The 16,873-nt window shown below is 53.8% G+C and overlaps 1 protein-coding gene across 1 annotated transcript in view; it reads left to right on the forward strand.

Annotated features, from left to right (window-relative positions):
• ENTHD1 (ENTH domain containing 1) overlaps nt 1–14,168 on the forward strand; it is a 144,782-nt gene extending 130,614 nt beyond the window's left edge. The window contains exons 6-7 of the mRNA XM_062201876.1: nt 9,170–9,289; nt 13,579–14,168. Coding sequence (XP_062057860.1) covers nt 9,170–9,289; nt 13,579–14,168 — 710 coding nt within the window. The remainder of the gene's footprint in view (nt 1–9,169; nt 9,290–13,578) is intronic.
• The last annotated feature ends 2,705 nt before the right edge of the window (nt 14,169–16,873 follow it).

Raw genomic sequence — 16,873 nt, forward strand, 5'->3', positions numbered from 1 at the left:
AATAGAGAAAGCCGCAGTCATCACTGGAGATTTTAACACTCTCAGCAATCTATAGAAACAGACACAAAAACAGAAGAGGTACAGAACGGTGCTGGAGACCTTCGCTCTGCTGATGTGTGTAAAACACCACATCCAGCTACTGGGGAATACGTTCTTTTTCAAGTGCAGAGTGAACATTAACCAGGGAGAAATGCATACTGCCAGGAAGTAACCTTACTTTCAAAAGATTGAAATCTTAAAGTGTGTGTTGTCTAACCACAATGAAATTAAATTAGAAATCAGTAATGGGCCAGCATTTCAGCATAGCTGGTGAGGCTGCTGCCTGACACCCACATCCCATGTGGGCGCCACTTTGTGTCCTGGCTGCTCCACTTCTGATCCAGCTCCCTGCTAATGTGTGCAGGAAGCAGTGGGGGATGGCCCACGTGCTTGCTTGGGCCCCTGCCTCCACATGGGAGATCCTGAAGAAGCTCCTGACTTCAGCCTGGCCCAGCCCTGGCTTTTGCATCCATCTGGGGAATGAACCAGCGAATGGAAGATATCTCTCTCTCCCTCTCTCTCTTTCTTTCTCTCTCTCTGACTCTGTGATGAATCTTACTTTCAAATAAATAAATCAATCTTTTTTAAAAAAGTAATTAATACCAATAAAATACTAAGAAGAAGCCCCCAAATTTGGAAATTTAGTAATATAGTTCTGAATAATCTATAAGACAAAGAAGAAATCAAAAGAGAAATGAGAAACATTTCAAATTATGACAAGGAAATTTTTAAATTATGAAAACTTGCTAGAATTAAAATTATAGTTTGCAGTGCTTGTTATGAGAAAGAACATCTTGAGACGAATAATATAATGTTCTAACATAGGATGCCCAGAAAAAGGAGCAAGTTAAGCCAAAGTAAATAGAAGGAAACAACAAAGACATAGAAATAAATGAAATAAAAAGTAAGGAATTTTAAAAGCCAAAAGATGATCTTTTAAAACATTAAAATTTATAAACCCATAAAGACTGATTCAAAAGGAGAAAGAAATCACAAGTACCAACTCCAAGAATCAAAGACGGGATAGAACTACAAATCACAACAGTAAGATTCACGAGAGTCTGACGAGTAATGTTGTGGCAGCGGGTTCTTTGAAAGGCACACTTAGGGAGCGGGGGATGGAAAGAGAGAAGTGGATTGATCTCCCATCTGCTGGTTCACTCCTCAAGTGGCCGCAGTAGCCAGGGCTGGGCCAGACTGAATTCTGAGCTTCTTCCTAATCTCCCAGTGGGTGCAGGGGCCCAAGCACTTGGGCCATATTCTGCTACTTTTCCCAAGTGCATTAGGAGGGAGCTGGATCGGAAGTGGAGCAGCCAGGACTTGAACTGGCGCCCATGTGGGACGCTGGCGTCATAGGCGGTGGCTTTGCCTGCTATGCCACAACATCAGTCCCGTGGTAGATTTGACACCTTGGTTGAAATTGGTAAGACAGCTTGCTAAAATTGACTTGAGATGGCCTTTTTATTTGTCAAATAAGCTTAGGAAAAATGCATATACACATGTGATTGTTGTGTGTACTCACATATGAATATTGTATGTGTGTGAATATGAATAGTTCTGTGGTTTGAATATTGTACATATGTGTGTATGAATAGTTCTGATTTGAATATTCAAATCACCTCGTCAAACTCGTGCTGATGCTTAGCCCTCGGTCTGGCATTTTTCAGAAGTGGGGCTTAGTGGAAAATATTTGGATCAGGGACTGGAGCTCTCATGTGAGTTCTGTGGCGGGACCAGCTTAGTTAAGGCAAGAATGGGTTCTAATGCAAGCCTGCCCCTTGTTTTCTCTCCTCCCAGACACTGGCTGTCAGCAAGACACCAGAATTGGTAACTTCCCTCCAACCACTGTTCTGGTGCCTAAATGACTGACTTGCTTATTCTATTCTTTTTTTAATTGATTTATTTGAAAGAGTTACAGAGAGAGGGAGGGAGGGAGGGAGAGAGAGAGAGAGAGAGAGAGAGCGAGAGCTCTTCCATCCACTGGTTTACTTTCCAGATGGCTGCAACAGCTAGGGTTGAGCCGTGCCAAATCCAGGAACCAGAGCTGCGTCTGGGTCTCCCACTTGGGTGGCAGAAGCCCAAACATTTGGGCCATCTTCTGCTGCTCTTCCCGGACCATTAGCAGGGGGCTGAAGCAGCTAGGACATGCAGACCAGCGCCAGCATTGCAGATGGTGACTTTACCTGCTATGCCACAACACTGGCCCCACTTACTACATTCTTAATTATAATATTTTATCATTGATTTATTCAAAAATTCATTTGGCCCTTATTTCTTATAATTTTGTTAATAGGCAGGAAGGAGGGAGACAGAATATGTGTGTGTGGCATGGATAGATTTAAGAATATTTATTGAAAATTCTTAAAATTTCTCTGTTGATAAGTTAGGCCCCAGGTTATTTTTGTATTTAGTTATTTAGAACGTTGTTACCAGTCACGGAGGCGAGGGTGGTTGCCAGAGCGAATCTCATGGGTTCTTTTCCTCAGCTTAGTATAGAAATAACAAGTCGGGGAACAGTTTGCAAAGAGGCAGAAACTTTTATTTGACAGAAAAGAAACTTTTATTTGATTGGCAAGTGACAGAAAGCGTCTGGTCCCAGAGGAGAGCAGGCAGAGTGCACGAGCGGTTCACTGGCTCTGAGGAAGGGGCCCGGGTTTCTAAGACAATACTGCTTTTTCCATGGGGTCATTCTGTGGGGGTGCCCATTGGACGGGGGTTTCACATACTGTATGTTGATGGGCTTGGGGCTCATGGAGACAGTGGGGGTCTCCTGGAGGCTGTCCATCTCCTTAGTGGCTCAGACCCCCTCTTCTGCTAGCTCTGGGTGGAACATTGCAGCCACCCTGGAGGTGTGATTTAAAGCCACAAAGGTCACACAAGATAGCCAGGGTCTCCTGGAGCCAGTCTGACTCTCCCCAGGGGCTCAGCCCCTTCCCCTGCCAGCTCTGGGTGAGAGATGGCACCAGCCCTGAAGGTGTGGTTTAAGGCCGCAAGGTCACACATGCAGCACAGGAGATGCCGTTCGGTCTGGAGACAGGCTTTCCAGCCACAGCCGGCAGCCTGCCTGTGAGGGACAGTCCTCCCGTGTCCGAGGGGCCCACAGGTCCCCAGCCCACTGGCCGGCCTCAAACATGAGGCCCCCAGTCTGAAAGGTGCCTGCCTCCCAGAAGAGGAAGCATGAGCCTGCCTGGGGATGACACAAAGGTGTCAGTTCTCAAGGGAGATTAGAGGACAAATCCAATGTCCCTAAACCTCACCGAAAGGCCAGGTGAGGGCTCCTGGTTTGCTGGATGGCACAGGTCCGGAGGCACAGGCTCTGGAGGCAGACGGCCTGGTTCCTAAGAGCACGGGCACTGACTGCATGGCTTCGGCAGGCCTTCCTCGCGCGTGAGTGTATCTGTCGTTCAGCGTCTGCAGCAGAACAGGCGCGGAGAGATCACTGCCACGTTGAGCCGTGCCGGGCATTGAACGACTTAACAGGGGAGGTGCTCGGAGCGGGCCAGGTACTCGGTAGGTAAGTGTTGCTACACAGGTGGACGTATTGTAGTTCCATTTGTAGAACTGCAGACCCTCATCCCTCTTCTAACCCTCAAAATCCCCGCTTTGCTTCTAAAAGTTCGCAGCAGTTTCCCATTTATTCTTTGGAACAAATAAACTACCCTTCCAGAAGGGGCATTCGGTGGAGGAGTGCTAGAGACTTGTAACTGAGGTGGGAGATTCCGGGGAGCCCTACTTCATTGTCCACAGAGCAGCCGGGGGGACCAGGCCAGCGAACCCTGGGACTGTGGACTGAGAGCTCAGAGCACTGGGCGAACAGCCTTCCCAGCCGCCAGGGCGCCCCAGCTTCTGCCGTGCACCGTTTGTCTGCTGCATGCCCTAGCTTCACCACCGCCCCCTGCTCCTCCCTGGGCCCAAAGCACTCCCGCCTCAGCCCTGCCTTGGTGCGCACCTTCCCAAGTATCCTCAGCCCTGCCTCGGTGCGCACCTGCCCAAGCACCCTCCTGCCTCGGTGCGTACCTGCCCAAGCACCCTCCTGCCTCGGTGCGCACCTGCCCAAGCACCCTCCTGCCTCGGTGCGCACCTGCCCAAGCACCCTCCTGCCTCGGTGCGCACCTGCCCAAGCACCCTCCTGCCTCGGTGCGCACCTGCCCAAGCACCCTCAGCCCTGCCTCGGTGCGCACCTGCCCAAGTATCCTCAGCCCTGCCTCGGTGCGCACCTGCCCAAGCACCCTCCGCCCTGCCTCGGTGCGCACCTGCCCAAGCACCCTCAGCCCTGCCTCGGTGTGTACCTGCCCAAGCACCCTCAGCCCTGTCTCGGTGTGTACCTGCCCAAGCACCCTCCTGCCTCGGTGCGCACCTGCCCAAACACCCTCCTGCCTCGGTGCGCACCTGCCCAAGCACCCTCCTGCCTCGGTGCGCACCTGCCCAAGCACCCTCCTGCCTCGGTGCGCACCTGCCCAAGCACCCTCAGCCCTGCCTCGGTGCGCACCTGCCCAAGTATCCTCAGCCCTGCCTCGGTGCGCACCTGCCCAAGCACCCTCCTGCCTCGGTGTGCACCTGCCCAAGCACCCTCCTGCCTCGGTGCACACCTGCCCAAGCACCCTCCTGCCTCGGTGCGCACCTGCCCAAGCACCCTCAGCCCTGTCTCGGTGCACACCTGCCCGAGCACCCTCCTGCCTCGGTGCGCGCCTGCCCAAGCACCCTCCTGCCTCAGTGCGCACCTGCCCAAGCACCCTCCTGCCCCGGTGCGCACCTGCCCAAGCATCTCCGCTTCAGGATTTCCCAGCCACGAGGCCGTTTCTGATCACCCACCGCGTGCTCTCGGCATCCTGCTCACTGTCAGCCCAGCTTAGGCGCCATCACACAGGTCTTGGAATACCTTTCTCTCCAGCTGGGGTGTCAGCCTCCAGCGGGCAGGGAGTGGATCTGCCATGTTCCTTACCATCCCCACCAAGCACAGGCAGAGCAGAAAGGGAGAGTGCTCATGAAGAAGTGATGGAAGAAAACACTGGGAAAGGAAACCGAACAGGAAGGTCCTAGAAAATGTCACTGCAGGATAAGTTTATTTTGTTGCCCAAAAAATGTTCTCATGACACACATTTGCCGTGAACTTTTTAGAGACCCCTTGTGTGTGTGGTGAAGAAGCTTGGACTTTAGTTTGAAAACAGTGCAAGTCGTTAGGGTCTTAAGCCATGCAAATGACTTTACAAAGGCGTTTTAGGAATATGAGATTGGCTTTGGGAGGGAAAACTGGAGGCTGCTCTAGGAAACCAGGCAAGAGACAGAGCCCAGAGGATGAGGTAGCGGGAGACAGGCAGGGGTCGCAGGTGGACCTCGAGCGGAGGGATGGAGACCAGAGTCCAGAACCCAGAAAGTCAGAAGCTCCTGGGCCTGAGGGCTGTGGGCAGGAGCAGAGCGGGTCGTCACTGTTGGTCTTAACCAGTCAGGTGCCACCTGCAGGTAGTGGCTCCCTTTCTTCTGTCAGAGCTTGTGTGCCAAGGGGCAGGAGGTGGACGAGGGCGCTGCTGAGCGGGGCTGTCCGCCCTGGTGCGCGGCCTGTGCTTTTCTCCAGCAGTGCTGCCAGCCTGGGTGCAGGCACGGGAGGAGCGGCTGTTTCCACAGGAAGGGGATTAGGACAGGGGCCAAGCTGGCTCCCTGCCTGTGCGGGTCAGCGAAGCTTTATTGCAAACAACGTGCTGATTGCTTCTTGTCTTTGGCCGCTTCTGTGCAGAGAGCAGTTGCGACAAAGACTCCGTGTCCACAGAGCCTAGAATGTTACTCTCCGGTCCTCTACAGGAAAGGGCTCCAATGGCCAAGAACGGCAGGATACACGCAGCAAGAGAGCGGCAGGGAAGTGGTCAGGGTGACGGACAAGAGCAGTCTATGCCAGACAAGAGGGTCGTGGGCTCTGTGGCTTCTGTGAGGCCACAGGGAGACGTTTGAAAGGGGGAGCGGACATAAGCGAGAGGCAGGCGATCCGGAGAGCAAGACTTCAGAGGAGCACAGACCCGCCGCGTGCCAGAGGGGCGGTGCAGGTCCTGTGGGGGGCAGGCTCGTCTCCACGGACACTGGTGTCACTCCGGGGGCTGGGGAATGGACAAGATGGGCTCTGTTTCCCGGTTTTGGTTGAAGAACTCCTGGGCTGAGGGGCTGGATCTGCTGCTATAAACTCTTTGGAGACACTGAGCAGGGCAAGTGGAAGACCATTTGCACACGCACACTTTAGCAGGTGTGGACGGTGAGAGAGTTCACAGTTTAGCGGGTGTGGACGGTGAGAGGGGGCATGCCACAGCGGGTGTGGACCGTGAGAGAGTTCACACTTTAGCAGGTGTGGACGGTGAAAGAGTTCACACTTTAGCAGGTGTGGACGGTGAGAGGGCGCACGCCACAGCGGGTGTGGACGGTGAGAGGGCACACGCCACAGCGGGTGTGGACGGTGAGAGGGTGCACGCCGCAGCGGGTGTGGACGGTGAGTGATGGTGTTGAAGCGGCCAGCTGCTCCACCTTCAGGTATGGACCAAGCGAGACACATTGGCTGCCGTGACCTCACTTGACCTCTTGATCATAAATAACTGCTCCCGGGACAGACTGTTCTTTCTCCTCAGGTCAGGTTTTATGTTACTTATCTGTAGCTCAGACTGCTCTTTCAAATCATTTTTTACCATGCACACTAAAAAGATCTCCGCTCTCGTATTGGCGGCCGTTCTCGCTGGCCTCGCCCTCGGTCGGCCCACGGCTCCCTGTGCCGGGGGCCTCGGGAGGAGCTGTCCGGGACAGCCGCTGTGCCGTTCACTCTTGCCAGTGAGGGGAACCCTGCGTGAGGCGCAGCAGAGCCTTGGGCTGCCCTTCCCTTTCTGTCTGTAAAGGACTTCCTAGCCAGAGCGACTCAGTTTCCCTGAGGGAACACGGAGGGTGGAGGGTGGTAGCAAGCGCCGGCAGCCCGGGGTTCCCTCTCAGGCCGCTCAGCTGAGCCTGCCCCGCACCCTCCAGGGAAGCGCCCCAGGGTGGGGTGGGGGCGCCCCGCACCCTCCAGGGAAGCGCCCCGGCCGCTCTGCCCACTGCCATGTGGCCAGGGGCCGTCTTTCAAGCTGAGTGAACCAAAGTTATGCTTCCAAGACAAGTGAGAAACCTCACCTTTAGTCCTGTGACCTGCTTTTCCCACTAAAAATTGAAGTGGTTTAGGGGCTTTTTAATCTGTTTATTTTATGTAACTTACTTACAATAATGACATTAAAATAAATTTTCAAATGGTATGCTTTTTTTAACAATTGAGGACTAATTCATATACTATAAAACGCACCTTTCTAAAGAGCACAGTTTGGTCATTTTCAGGATATTCTTGGACCTGTTCGGTCATCGCCACATGTTCTGGAACATTTTCGTCCCCTGGGAAAGTTCGCTCCCTGGTCCCCTCCCCTTAGCTCCTGGCGGCTGCTGATGGACTCCCCGTCTCGTGGATTTACGCGTCCCGGACGTTCCCTGTGAAGGCGGCCTGTGAGCTGTGGCTTCCCTCAGCCGGGTCCTCCGTGCCGCAGCGTCATCACCAGCTCACTTCTCTCCATGGCTCGGTAACACTCCATGACACAGTTACATACGTTCCGCTTATCCACGCATCAGTGACTACACTTGTTTCCACATGTTGGCTATGACAGATAATTCCGCTAGGAACACTTGTGTAAACTGTTGGAATTTTTAACCACAGAATAAAAATCAGAACAGTGTGTGTGTGTAGTTAACATGACAGCCGTTGTACATCAGCTAAGAACACTGCAAGAGATGAATGAGAGAACGAAAATAAAATCCTCCGTTGTACACGAACTGTCAATCAAGGACCAATGCTCGCAGGAGAATGTACGCTTATAGCAAATAAGGGTTTTTAAGCATTTCTAGAAATGCGTCATTTTATTTCTTTTAAAGATTTATTTATTTATTTGAAAGTCAGAGTTGGAGAGAGAAGGAAAGACAGAGAGAGAGCTTCCATCCAATGGTTCACTCCCCAGATGGCTACCATAGCCAGAGCTGGGCCAGGATGAAGCCGGGAGCTTCATCTAGGCCTCCCACGTGGGTGGCAGGGGCCCAAACACTTGGACCATGTTCTTCTGCTTTCCCCAGGCCATTAGCAGGGAGCTGGGTCAGAAGTGGAGCAGCCAAGACACGGACAGGTACACATAGGGGATGCCAGTATCCCAGGCAGTAGTACCTATTTTGCTAGCACCATTCTTCTAAATGCTTTTTAAATTTAAAGCTGTAATATAATTAACTGATTTTTTTTATTATTTATGAATATAAATAAACATACCTATCAACATTTGGAATAATTTTATCCATATGTTGTCATCACACAAGCTCAATTGGCCTGCATACACCTCACAAAATTTTTTTTAAAGATTTATTTATTTGAAAGGCAAAGTTACAGAGAGGCAGAGAGAGAAAGAGAGGTCTTCCATCTGCTTGTTCACTCCCCAAATGGCCACAATGGCCAAAACTGCGCCGATCCAAAGCCAGGAGCCAGGAGCTTCTTCTGGGTCTCCCACATGGGTACAGGAGCCCAAGGACTTGGGCCATCTTCTACTGTTTTCCCAAGCCACAGCAGAGAGCTGGATCGGAAGTGGAGCAGCCGGGTCTTGAACCGGCGCCCATATGGGCTGCCGGCACTGCAGGCGGTGGCTTCACGCACTACACCACAGCTCTGGCCCCCACAAAAATGTTAAGATAACATTTATTGCATCTTCTCTCTGATACTCGCTGCATGTCAGCACCATTGAATGGGCTGTAGGGAGAGGGTGAATGTAGCAAGATATCCAGACAACTGCTGCAGGGAGCCAGAGAAGGGAAGCCAACGGGCAGCGGAGACGCGCCCTGGATTTCAGCTGGGCGTGTGGTACAGCTGCAGAGTGTTTGGAAACAAAAGCAAATTGATGTGCAGCAATTAGAGACGAGTGGCTTTTTAGAAGCGAAAGCATCATGTAGCCTAAGAATCAAAGCTGCACAGCCGTAAACAGTGGTAAGCCAGTCCGTCAGCGTCGCAGCCACAGAGCAGGCGAAAGGTGGGCAGGCGGGGGAAGCAGAGTCCTCCCGTGTCCACACGCAGCAGGAGCTCCTGCGCTGACAGCCCTGCCGCTTCCTGGAGTCCGAGACTCACCTCCAGGCACCGGTGCTGTCCTCCAATGGCTGCGTGGTGCCAGGCGCTCTCCTGCCACACGGTCGTGGTCACCGCGCCTGGCCTCCATGAGCAGCGAGACACTCAGCAGTGCCTGGCATGTGTAGAGAACCACGACTTTAGAAAGTTCTTTTACTGGGGCCGGCACTGTGGCGTGGTGAGTAAAGCCGCTGCCTGCAGTGCCGGCATCCCATATGGGCTCTGGTTCCAGTCCCGGCTGCTCCACTTCCGATCTCTCTCTTTTCTATGGCCTGGGAAAGCTGTAGAAGATGGCCCAAGTCCTTGGGCCCCTGCACTCACATGGGAGACCTGGAAGAAGCTCCTGGCTTCTGGCTTTGGATCGGCACAGCTCCAGCCATTGCAGCCATCTGGGGAGTGAACCAGCAGATGGAAGACCTCTCTCTCTTTCTCTCTCTCCTATCTCTCTCTCTCTCTCTCTGCCTCTCCTATCTCTCTCTAACTCTGACTTTCAAATAAATTTTTTAAAAATCAAAGTTCTTTTATTAATTGGACTAACTCTGCTTGTCCTGTTACTTTCATCTATTAAACCCAGTTCTAACTCATGTACAATAAGAGAAGTGGAAGACCCTAGGTCTTTGTGACTGTCTTCACACAAGTAAGTCCTGCCTCTTGTCCTCTCTCCTGCTGTCTCTCTGGATACAGATTAGCAGGTCCATCACCTGTTCCCTACAGATAAAATGCCGTGTCCCTCCGCGTCCTGGCTGCCTGCTCTCTGTCTTACACTCGGGGTATAGCACAATTCTCTAATAGAGTGCATACTTCTAGTATACAGAAGCATAGGGTCATGGTTAAGACCTGCTTGGACGCCAAGGAGACTCACGTTTGAATCCTGTCTCTGCCACTCTTAGCTTTGTGAACTTGGGACAGGTTTTCCCTTGGAGATTTCTTCGCTCATACTCGTATGCATGGATGTCAGTTTGAGGGGACAAGGGGGCACCAAAAGAAAAGTATCTTCTCCCGGTTGCCCCTCTTCCAGGCCAGCTCTCTGCTGTGGCCCGGGAGTGCAGTGGAGGATGGCCCGAGTGCTTGGGCCCTGCACCCCATGGGAGACCAGGAGAAGCGCCTGGCTCCTACCTTCGGATCAGCGCGGTGCGCCGGCCACAGCGCACCGGCCGTGGCGGCCATTAGAGGGTGAACCAATGGCAAAAGGAAGACCTTTATCTCTGTCTCTCTCACTGTCCACTCTGCCTGTCAAAAACAAAACAAAAAAAAAAAGTATCTTCTAATTTCATTTTCTGAGAACTTTTTGATAGACTCTTGTATTTAAAATGAGATTATAGGGGCCAGCGCTGTGGCACAGCAGGTTAACGCCCTGGCCTAAAGCGCCAGCATCCCATATGGGCACCAGTTCGAGACGCGGCTGCTCCACCTCTGATCCAGCTTCTGCTATGGCCTGGGAAAGCAGTAGAAGATTGCCCAAGTCCTTGGGCCCTGCACCCGCGTGGGAGACCCAGAAGAAGCTCCTGGCTCCTGGCTTTGGAACAGTGCAGTTCTGGCCGTTGCGGCCAACTGGGGAGTGAACCATCGGATGGGAGACCTCTCTCTCTCTCTCTCTCTCTCTCTCTCTCTCTCACTCTCTCTCTGCCTATCCTTCTCTCTCTGTGTAACTCTTTCAAATAAATAAATAAATCTTTAAAAAATAAAAATTAAAAAATGAGATTATAAAAGCTATTCCAGGGCCAGCGTGCGGCATAGCAGGTAAAGCTGCCTCCTGCAGTGCCGTTATCCATATAGGAACAGGTGGGAGTCCCGGCTGCTCCACTTCCCATCCAGCCCCTTCTAATGTGCCTGGGAAAGCAGCAGAACCTGAAGTCGGTCTGGCTGAGCCCTAACCTTTGCAGTCATTTGGGGATCTGGGGAGTGAACCAGCAGGTGGAAGATCTCTCGCCACTCCCTCCCTGCCCAGTTCTCTCTCCCTGTCTGTCTGTAACTCTGCCTTTCAAATAAAGATAAAATAAATGTTTAAACACACATATACACACGCACGCACACACATGTTCTGTAATTGACGCCCAAAAAGCATTAGGAAACAGCAGTTTGAAAAGCAATTAGGCCCTTCGAATTCTCCATCTTGCCCAACAATGAACAGTTGCCTTGAAGACCTGCCCACCTCCGCCCTTGGCAGAATCTGGAGGTGGGATGTGGGTACTTGAACCACGACTGCAGGGTTAGGGACGGCAGGCAAACCAGAGGCGGAACCCTGCATACCTTCCAGCCCTGGCAGCCGGCCCCTCCCACCCTGGGCAGGGCTAGGAAAACCTGCCTCGCCCCAGAACAAAGCATGGTGGCTCCCGGCCTGGGACCGCACACTGACCTGGAAGTCCACGGGTCCTTTACCACACCCGGAGCTCACCACGGGTTTTTAATTCGCCATTCTTGGTCGTCACCAAATAACAAGGAATGCCAGACATCTAGAGGAGACGTATCAAGACCCACTGAGACAAAAAACAAACACAGAGCTTGGAGGAGACATGCTGTGAAGCGACAGTTTTTCTTGGGCAGAGCAGGTTAAGCCATTGCCTGCAACCCCAGCCTCCACATCAGAGTGCTGGCCCCAGTCCCAGCTGCCCCTTTTCTGATCCAGCTCTCTGCTGTGGCCTGGGAGAACAGTGGAGGATGGTCCAGGTCCTTGGGCCCTGCACCCACGTAGGAGACCCGCATGGAGCTCCTGACTCCTGGCTTTGGCCCAGCCCAGCCATTCGGAGAGGAACCAGCAGACAGAGATGAGCTCACTAACCCTCGCTCCCGCTCTCCCTCTCTCCCTCTCTTGTGTCTCTGCCTTTCAAATAAGTAAACAAACCTCAAACTAAAAACAAAACAAAACAAGACGAGCTAAACGGCTCCAAGTCCTGAGCAGCAGAGCCGGGAACAAGACAGCAGTGACCGGGGCTCCCAGAACTCTGAGCAAAGGGCTTCCGTGTGTAACAGATGACCATCCGGCCTGCAGGGAGAGCGCAGTCACGCGAGCTCCCAGGATCCTGGCTTCTCGGGGTCCTTCCTAGTGGCCGCGCGAGAGCGGAGAGCGGACGCGCGGATGTGGAAAGCCGAGCCAGTGCAGGAGGCCAGCCGTCCACGGCGCGACAGTGTCGCTCCAATGCAGGCACGCAGACTTCCGCGCCGCCCGCCCTGCCGTGGACCAGCTTTTGCCCCGCCGAGGGAATGGCTGGGTTAGCCTGGCCTTGGTTTGATTGGCGGCTGCCGGGCGAAGGCTCCTGCCTTCCCGTCCTTGTGTGGTTCCAGCAGCGGCGAAAACTCATTTCGCTCCAGGAAGCCGTGTGGTTGGAAATTGTCCTGAGAAGTGGAGATGGGCCGTGCGGGGCTGTGAAGCAGGCACTCGGAGCCACCTGTCCTGGCCACATTTTCTTAAAGGAGATCCAACTGAGTCTCAGAGGCGTCATGAATATGTAAAGCGAAAATACAATACAGAGAAGCCTCGCGAGCCAAGCAGTGAGCGTGCGTGTCCGTGTTCTGTGACTTGCAGGGAGTAAGTCTCTCTGTGAAAAGGTGCCAGGGTCGCCGTTGCTTGCAAAGACTTTAGAATCTGATTTCACCAATTTGTATCACTTGAACGTAACGCACAGGAAGTTCAAGGAGGGCGTGAAGGCCCCGTGTTTGGGAACCCGCAACCCCGCGGTCTGCCTGGAGGAGGAGCGCGTTTCCACAGGCCGCCCAATGTCAGGGCTGGCCTGCTCCTCCCACAGTCAGAGAGAGAGGGACGCTCAGCCAAGTCCCAGAGAAGTGACTGCGTACGGGTTTGTCTGAAAAGAAGTAAGAATCGTCTCAAATCTAGGCTTTTGGAAAATAGAATGCTTTTGATTTTACGTGTGATTTCTTGGTGAGAAGAACGTGTGTGTGCCGAGGCGTTGTGGAGCTCAGATGAGTGAGGCTCCGCCCTCTGGCGCTTGGAGCCCGACGCACGGCCCTGGGGTACTCTGTGGTCGGCAGCTCATTTTGCCATCGTCTCTGAAAGGGGAAAAAACGAATGAAAGAATCTAAAATGCGACTCTGCTTTAAATATCAGCTTACAGCGCCACGGCCGCGGGCGGTGGGGGGCTAACGCCCTCCTGTGCCTGACTCAGGTGCCGTGAAAACCTGCTGGCAGGGTTGGAGGGTCACGGTGAATGTCGATCGGCCTGCTGCGGTGGTATGGACATCTGATCCATCTGGGTTCTCTGTTTCCTGCCCTGGGTTCTTTCTTGGAGAGGGGAGGCGTGTTATGAATATTTAACGTGTAAAATTCGAAGTAGGGTATGCATGTAGAGACTTCTCAGAGAGGCAGAGTTCGCAGTACGAAATTCCTCCAGCGATCCCTCTCACCGCGTGTTGATAAACCCTTCTCTTGCGCTTTTCAGCGTCAGCCACGTCCGAGGGCACCTCGTCCCTTTCCACGCTGTCCCTGTCATCGCCGGAGTCCGCCTCTCCGGAGAAGTCCGCTCAGCTCCTGCACCCGCTTCTGGCCGGACCTTCCTTCTGGACTCTGCCCCATGAGCAGCCCTCCTCCACCTCCCGCAAAGACGGAGCTGCACCCGCCCAGGCCCGCTGCCCCTTTGCCCCCGAGAGCCCCACGTCTTCGGCCAACGACGAGAATGGCAACCCCGACCCGGGGGAAGCTCCCCCGGGCAGCTCCGACTCCAACAAGCAGATGAGCCGCCTCACCAGCAGTACCTGGGTCGAGCTGTCCACCCAAAACCTAGACTGCTTCACCTCTCTGTCCTGTTCTAGTTTCCAGACAACCAGGAGCTCGCCTAGGGACCCCGAAGCAAATAGTTCCATCAAGGTCCTCCTGGGGGAGGTGAGGAACGCCATCGCCAGGTTACACGAGGACCTGAGCCTGGTGATCCAAGAGCTGACCGTGGTCAACAGCCACCTGCTGAGCATGAGCGGGAGCGGGCCTGGCGGGGAGGGCGGGGAGGGCGGGGAGGGCGAGGGCGGCTCCCCGCTGCTCTGATCCTGGGACTCCTGGTTGCACTTCCCAAAGACCTGATGGGGGAGGGGGAGTCCCGATCCTTGTCACTGTGGGGCGGGGAGGGGACAGTGGAGTGTGCCCGTGTCAGCTCATTAGTATCTTCCACAGCAATGCGTTCATCTGAGTGGCTTATTTTTGAAAGAGCGATGTCGCCTTTGCTAAGTTTAGATCAGATACCAGGTGCAGTTCGTTTGAAGCCGAGAACTTGTTCTGTGCTCTCTGCTTCACCGGAGCTGGACTGAGCTCCAGCGAAGGCCTGGCTAAGACCCGAGTCACTAATGAGCACCGAGGACCGTTGGCTGAGCCGGCAGGGGAAGCCCTGGGTTTTCCGGCTGCGTGGAGCCCCCGCCCGGTCCTGGGAGGACAGCCTGGGGCGTGAGCGCCATTCGCTCTCCTGCAGGTCCTGGGTTCTGCAGGCCAAATTCTGCAAGGTGAATTCAGGTGAATCCTTTTCCTTCTATTTCAGAAAATAAATTTGCTATATTTCATCTTACATGTATGTTTTTAATTCATTAAGGTGGCCTTTCCAAGAGGAATGTCTGCTACTTATGGGGAGCAATGGTCTAGTGTGGGAATTCTAGAACGCCGGTTCCCAACCGTGCTGCTGGCTGGAACACACTGGCAGCTTTGGCTTACTCTTCGGAGGATGGTGCGATGGGTCCACGTTCCCATCGCTCCGTTCCAGCAGCTACCCACTGAAGGGTAAAATGACCACAGGTTATTGTTGAAGAAATACGGGACATTGGAAACAGGACAGGAACGCCTGGGCGCCTCTTGCAGGTAACCTGGGTTTAGGAGAAAGAGGACTGGTCAGGGCCAGGGCTGGCAGGCCGCGGAGGACGCTCGCCGTGTCGGAGGGGCGGCAGCGGCCGTGCTGGCTGCAGTGACGCGCACGGGGCCGAGCAGTAGACAGGGCGGGGGCACCAAGAGCAGGGCGTGGCGTGGGCACGCGCGCTTCTCCTCTGTGAAACAAAAACCACCGTGGGTTTAGGGTGCAAAGTGACAGGGCGTGGTTTAGATTCTAAACGACCGCGCTGACCGTGGGGAAACGTGGTGCAGGGACGTGGGTGGAGCGGGGAAGCGAATGAGAAGGCTCAGAGCAGGGCAGCGTGATGGCGAACGTGCGCAGTGATCGTTGAAGGAGTCGCACAAGGACGTACGGGAGGCAGCTAGGTCAGGAGCGAGCCCACCGGGCCGGTCCGAGCGGCCGAAGCAGCCTGGAGCTGCCAGCCACTGAGGTTCGAGCTCGTTTTTGGGTTTGCCGAATTTCAGATGTTTGCCAGATAATCCGGTGGGGATGCTAGTTCAATGGCTGGATCTGAGAGGTCCAGATCGGGACGGAGGCCAGGAGTTCGTGTCTGGTTATTTAAAGCCATGGGACTGACGGAATTCACAAGGGAGTGGGTGTGGCAGAGCCCTGGGCCGCAGGAGCAGAGATCTGGAGAAGCTGAGAGCCGCCGCGTGCCGCGGTGGCAGGACAGCAGTGGCTGGTGTCCGGGAGAGTGTGCAGTGGTGCGTTGAATACCCACGGTTTCCAGCTGTGCTTCCTCTCTCTCCTGCTGAACACGTTTGAGTCTACACGTGCGTTGTAGGAACAAGTTTTTGCTGAACCGTTTGAAAATAAATTTGACCCCCACCCAAGAACATCTCATTGTTTTCCAACCTACCACCAAACTCACTTTCAGCCGGCTGTCTGATAATCCCATCAAGTTTGTAATTCAGTTAGTGTGCTTCACTAACTGCATAGCTCTGTATGACTGCCCGTAGGCTGATATTGGTGCCGCCATGTCCAGGCGTGCCTGTGCTGGGGAGCGTGGCGAACAGGTGAACACAGAGGCCTTACTGCGCCAAGGGCGAGGGGTGGCCGGCACCGTGGCCCCGCGGACTCGGTCACTTCTACGGCCCAGCTCTGCTTCTGGCCCAGCTCCCTGGTCCCGTGCCCCAGGAAGACAGCAGGTGACATTCGAGGAGCTGCGCCCCGGCCCCTGTGTGAGAGACTCTAACGGAGTTCTGGGCCCTGGCTTGCAGCTGACCCAGCCTCGACTGCTCCAGCTGTTTGGGGGCTGAACCAGTAGAGAGAAGATCAGTCTCTGTCTGTCTGTCTCTCCCTCCTTTCTGTCATTCTGCCTTTCAAAAAAACAAGTCTTTCAAAAAGAAAAAGAGCAAGTAAACTAGAAGGCATTCTCCTAGCAAACCGCTGGGAGTGGTTCAATGTATTCATTGAAGGCTACAATGTTCTCTTGCTCGACTGGTCCCACGGAGCCTTGGAAATCAAGGTAAGGTTCACTTATCACGAACTTGACCGTTTAAGGTGTGGGATTCAGTGGCTTTTAGTGTGTGGACAGGGGTGAGCAGCCACTGTCCACTCCCCGTTCTCAGGCCCTGGCACCACTAATGTACGTCTGTGTCCGTGCACTGACCTGCTCTGGGGACTTGGTGTAAATGGCGCCACGGCTCCTGCGTAGCTTGTGTCTCACTTCTTTGACTCAGCGTAATGTTTCTGAGGTTCAGTCGCCCTGTAGCGTGCATCAGTGCCTTATTCTTTTTCTTTAAAAAAAAAAACAAACATTTATTTACATATTTGAAAGGCAGGCTGACAGAGAAAGAAGGAGAGGCAAAGAGAGAGAGCTTCCATCCGTTGGTTTGCTCTCCTCATGGCCACAACAGCTAGAACTGGGCCAGGCGTG

The sequence above is a fragment of the Lepus europaeus genome, chromosome 10 (genome assembly GCF_033115175.1).
Source record: "Lepus europaeus isolate LE1 chromosome 10, mLepTim1.pri, whole genome shotgun sequence".
Taxonomy (NCBI): domain Eukaryota; kingdom Metazoa; phylum Chordata; class Mammalia; order Lagomorpha; family Leporidae; genus Lepus; species Lepus europaeus.